At 47.7% G+C, this 5624-nt stretch overlaps 1 protein-coding gene across 1 annotated transcript; it reads right to left on the bottom strand.

Moving 5' to 3' along the window:
* Positions 1-1419: 1419 nt before the first annotated feature.
* LOC121867398 (UPF0746 protein DDB_G0281095-like) lies at positions 1420-3341 on the bottom strand. The gene is made up of 2 exons (XM_042367311.1): positions 3265-3341; positions 1420-1975 (listed from the first exon to the last, which is right to left on the bottom strand). The coding sequence occupies exons 1-2, from the start codon at positions 3339-3341 to the stop codon at positions 1420-1422; spliced, it is 633 nt and encodes a 210-aa protein (XP_042223245.1).
* Positions 3342-5624: the final 2283 nt, after the last annotated feature.

Here is a 5624-nt window from a genome sequence, read left to right on the forward strand (position 1 = left end):
AAACGGGTATTTTTTTTTGTCATTTGAAACTTTCCATGAACGTTCCTCTCACAATTATTTACCATAACCCGTAAGACACCACAGGAATTGCTACTTAACCCTCGGTGTTTGGTTTCACTCACTAATAGGTTCTCGGGGCACTTAGCTTAAACCTACAAATATTATCGAGTTTACGTCATTCAGTAAAATCATTCCTTTGTTTTAACCACGCTTTTGTACCACGCTTTTGTACCACGTTCTTGTACCACACTTTTGTACCACATGCTTGTACCACACGCTTGTACCACACTTTGTACCACACTTTGTACCAATCAACCTTTCTACAAATTCTGTTCTATCACTCAGCTCTCAGGACAGGTATCATCATCTCTCAGCGCTTACTCAGCTCTCAGGGCAGGTATCATCATCTCTCAGCGCATACTCAGCTCTCAGGGCAGGTATCATCATCTCTCAGCGCTTCTCAGGGCAGGTATCATCACTCAGCGCTTACTCAGCTCTCCAGGGCAGGTATCATCATTTCTCAGCGAGCCTATCAAGGTGTCTCCTCAGCGTCTCTCAGGGCCATCATTCTCACTCATCATCATCTCTCAGCGCTCACTTATGGTATCATCTGGGGCAGGTATCATCATCTCTCAGCGCTCACTTCCTCATCTCTCAGCGCTCACTTAGCTCTCTCAGGGCAGGTATCATCATCTCAGCGCTACTCAGCTCTCAGGGCAGGTATCATCATCTCTCAGCGCTCAGCTCTCAGGGCAGGTATCATCATCTCTCAGCGCTCTTAGCTCTCAGGTATCATCATCTCTCAGCGCTCACTTAGCCGGGGCAGGTATCATCATTCTCAGCGCTTACTCAGCTCTCAGGGCAGGTATCATCATCATCTCTCAGCGCTCACTCAGCTCTCAGGGCAGGTATCATCAGCTTCACTCAGCCGTCATCAGCGCCCCAACCCTCAACCTTCATCCGCCACTAACTGTCCCTCAGCACACATCACACACACATCTCCTGTGGTAACACATGGGTGACACACACCTCCTGTGGTAACACATGGGTGACACAGATCTCCTGTGGTAACACATGGGTGACACATACATCTCCTGTGGTAACACATGGGTGACACACATCTCCTGTGGTAACACATGGGTGACACAGATCTCCTGTGGTAACACATGGGTGACACACACACCTCCTGTGGTAACACATGGGTGACACACACCTCCTGTGATAACACATGGGTACATACGAGTGCTGTGGTTGACACATATCTACTGTGGTATACACATATGAGACACGCTGCTGCTGTGGTGAAAACAAGAGAGGCGGCGGGCGACAGTGCTGCCTCTCAGTGTATATTTGACCACACATATATATGAAAATGTGGGTCGTCGCCTCACCTCCACCATTTGCCGCCCTCTGCTATTGTCATGTTAAACCTTCCCTCGCCCTGCTGCCGCTGTTACCATTCTCTTGCTGCTGCTGTTCCTGGTACTGTTCTCGTGCTGCTGCTGTCCCTAGTACTGTTCTCCTGCTGCTGCTGTTCCTAGTACTGCTCTCCTGCTGTTGTTCCTGGTACTGTTCTGCTGCTGCTGCTGCTGTTCCTGGTACTGTTCTCCTGCTGTTGTTCCTGGTACTGTTCTCCTGCTGCTGCTGTTTCTGGTACTGTTCTCCTGCTGTTGCTGTTCCTGGTACTGTTCTCCTGCTGCTGCTGTTCCTGGTACTGTTTTCCTCCTGCTGCTGTTCCTGGTACTGTTCTCCTGATGCTGTTGTTACTGGTACTGTTCTCCTGCTGCTGTTCCTGGTACTGTTCTCCTGCTGCTGTTGTTCCTGGTACTGTTCTCCTGCTGTTGTTGTTCCTGGTACTGTTCTCTTGCTACTGTTGTTCCTAGTACTGTTCTCTTGTTCCTGAGTGTTCCTGGTCTGTTCCTGCTGTTGTTCCTGGTACTGTTCTCCTGCTGCTGTTCCTGGTTCTGTTCTCCTGCTGTTGTAACATTTCTGTCATTGCTGTTGTTGCTGTTATTCTGCTACTGCTGTTACCATACTGTTGTTTCCACCATGCTGTTCCTGTTAATGTTAAAATGCTGCTAATGATGTAATAATGCTGTTACTATGCTGCTGACGATAATGATGAAGGTCTTGTGGTCTTTATACTACGAGGGTATTGTCAGGCTCCTCTCGCTAATACTGACGATGCTGTTCCAAGGTTATTGGTGCTACCCTCTATGCTGCCGCTACCGTTATACTGCTGCCACTACTATGCTGATACTGTTAATACTCTGTTGCTAAGAATACTGAGGTGATATACTGAACATCCAATAGCTGCTGTACTGTTTATCAAGAACTTGTGTTACACCGCTACAGTTAAACCTACACATTTACATTTCCTCTTAGGTGTTTTCCTCCCGTCATCTCTTACTTACTAATGCATAAGTTTCCTTGGTTCTGAAAAATCACTTATTGTCATAGAAGAGTCGACTTTAGTGTGGTGGGAGATGTTCAGTCAAATGGGTTCTTGATAAGTCCTTAATGTTCTTTCTATGGCTGTTTCTCCAAGGTGCACACACACACACACACACACACTCGTTCAACCAACTGATACTAAATATTTCTTATTATACGTGAATTCCCTTTGTCATACTTAAAGATGATATCCTGTATACCATAGGCCAAACAAATCCACACCCTCTACATCTACACCCCACTCGTCCACCTACACCTCACTCATCCACCTACACCCCACTCATCCACCTACACCCCACTCATCCACCTACACCCCACTCATCCACCTACACCCCACTCATCCACCTACACCCCACTCATCCACCTACACCTCACTCATCCACCTACACCACACTCATCCACCTACACCCCACTCATCCACCTCCACCCCACCCATCCACCTACACCCCACCCATCCAGTTGCTCCATCTCCTCTCATAGCAGCCTTGTCCTCCCTCTCTCTCTCACACAACACGGTCCCGTCCTGATGAGATGAGTCCCATTCCTCTTGACTCATCCTCGGCAAAATGTTCCTCTAAATCTATACACGTAATCAGTGACTCAGGTCTTATCCTTCTGCCCCCGTCACCATCGTTCACCTTCAACCCTTTCTTTACACTACCGTTACTTTAATGCAACTTGTGATTGAAATTCATTCTAGTATTTGACGCATAGTTGAAGTGAAATGTTCAATGTGTAACTCCAATGCCTGTCATCAATATACTGTTCAAACGCTATATAGAAGAACATCGTGATAGGAATATTTCAAACCGTTCGATGGCTTTTCTTCCACACAAACTCCACAGCTTCTGAGACACAGGACACCAGGCCTCTCGTGACCACAACATGATAGTACTCCTCTCCCCTAAAGAATATTGTGAGGTACAGGTCAGAGCTTTGAGCTGTGTCACTATGTCAGTCGCTGGTGTTATGTGTATATCCCCTTACTACTGAACCCAAAAACATTCAGGTAAAGATGATAATGAGAGGTGGAGGTAAGTGTGGTATTGGTGGTGGTAGAGGTGGTGGTGAGGATTAAGGAACACAAGAGAAAGCATTACTGCCGCAACCTAACAATAGATTTTTTAAGGCGTTAATGTGAGGGGGAGAAGGATATATAGCGAGGGGAAGTAACACGAGTACACACAGGGAAACAACGGCTGAACAGCTTACACCGGACTAAGGCAAGATTATGTTAGGTGAGGGACCTGTTGTGTTGAGGCGGCCTCCTGTGCTGGAGGCCAGGTGGGCTGCTACACTGTGTGCTGGAGGCCAGGTGGGCTGCTACACAGTGTGCTGGAGGCCAGGTGGGCTGCTACACTGTGTGCTGGAGGCCAGGTGGGCTGCTACACTGTATGCTGGAGGCCAGATGGACTGCTACACAGTGTAGTGGAGGCCAGGTGGGCTGCTACACTGTGTGCTGGAGGCCAGGTGGGCTGCTACACAGTGTAGTGGAGGCCAGGTGGGCTGCTACACTGTGTGGTGGAGGCCAGGTGGGCTGCTACACTGTGTGGTGGAGGCTAAGTTGGCTGCTACACTGTGTGCTGGAGGTCAGGTGAGCTGCCACACTGTGTGGTGGAGGCCAGGTGGGCTGATACACTGATGGAGGTAATCCAGTCAGAGGAGACGTCTTAACAGTCGGGTCAGAGAGGAAGATAGATGGCAGGTGACGGGTGACAGACAACATGAGTGGGTGGATCACTACCTCACAACATGAGTGGGTGGATCACTACCTCACAACATAACAACATGAGTGGGTGGATCACTACCTCACAACATAACAACATGAGTGGATGGATCACTACCTCACAACATAACAACATGAGTGGATGGATCACTACCTCACAACATAACAACATGAGTGGGTGGATCACTAACTCACAACATGAGTGGATGGATCACTACCTCACAACATGAGTGGATGGATCACTACCTCACAACGTAACAACATGAGTGGGTGGATCACTGCCTCACAACATAACAACATGAGTGGATGGATCACTACCTCACAACATGAGTGGAGTGGATCACTGCCTCACAACATAACAACATGAGTGGATGGATCACTACCTCACAACATGAGGATGGATCACTACCTCACAACATGAGTGGATGGATCACTACCTCTGGCATGAGTGGATGGATCACTACCTCACAACATGAGTGGATGGATCACTAACTCACAACATGAGTGGATGGATCACTACCTCACAACATGAGTGGATGGATCACTAACTCACAACATGAATGGGTGGATCACTACCTCACAACATAACAACATGAGTGGATGGATCACTACCTCACAACATAACAACATGAGTGGTTGGATCACTACCTCACAACATGAGTGGATGGACCACTACCTCACAACATGAGTGGATGGATCACTACCTCACAACGTAACAACATGAGTGGGTGGATCACTGCCTCACAACATAACAACATGAGTGGATGGATCACTACCTCACAACATGAGTGGATGGATTACTACCTCACAACATAACAGCAAAGTACCAAGTTTTTTCCCCACACACAACACGAACCCCCAAAAAACGACAAAGTCAACTAAGGAAAAACTCAAATTAAAATTGTTCCTAAATAAGTTATCTGATTTGCATACAGGTTACATTATAGGTTGAGTAACATTATAGAGAACATAAACACAGGATGATACAGGGATGATAGGTAGTTGAATGATAGGTAGTTGTCTAGCTGAATGATAGGTAGTTGTCCAGCTGAATGATTGTGCAAAATGAATAAATGCTGAGGATGATTCATGAATAATGTATAATATAAGGAAGATATAAGAGAACACAAGCCTAAGTACACCTGCAGGTAGACACAAGTACTAAGAGTATTGCGGGTTTAGTTATGTTAATGAGGAACAGGTGTAAGGCAGGTGACTTACTGAGAGACGAGTGTGGGCGTGGTGAGAGACGAGTGTGGGCGTGGTGAGAGACGGGTGTGGGCGTGGTGAGAGACGGGTGTGGGCGTGGTGAGAGACGGGTGTGGGCGGTGAGAGACGAGGGCGTGTTGAGAGACGAGAGGTGGGCGTGGTGAGAGACGAGGTGGGTGTTTGAGACGAATGTGGGCGTGGTGAGACGAATGTGAGAGACGGGTGGGTGTTTGAG

The sequence above is a fragment of the Homarus americanus genome, unplaced genomic scaffold (genome assembly GCF_018991925.1).
Source record: "Homarus americanus isolate GMGI-L3 unplaced genomic scaffold, GMGI_Hamer_2.0 scaffold31050, whole genome shotgun sequence".
In the NCBI taxonomy this organism is placed as follows: Eukaryota; Metazoa; Arthropoda; class Malacostraca; order Decapoda; family Nephropidae; genus Homarus; species Homarus americanus.

Bases quoted from the DNA above. Each gene is read 5' to 3' on its own strand.
- LOC121867398 (XM_042367311.1), bottom strand. From the start codon at position 3,341: ATGTTGTGGTCACGAGAGGCCTGGTGTCCTGTGTCTCAGAAGCTGTGG. The intron at 1,976-3,264 runs GTTTGAAATATT...ATGTTACAACAG, and splicing joins GGAAGAAAAGCCATCGAACG to CAGGAGAACAGAACCAGGAA.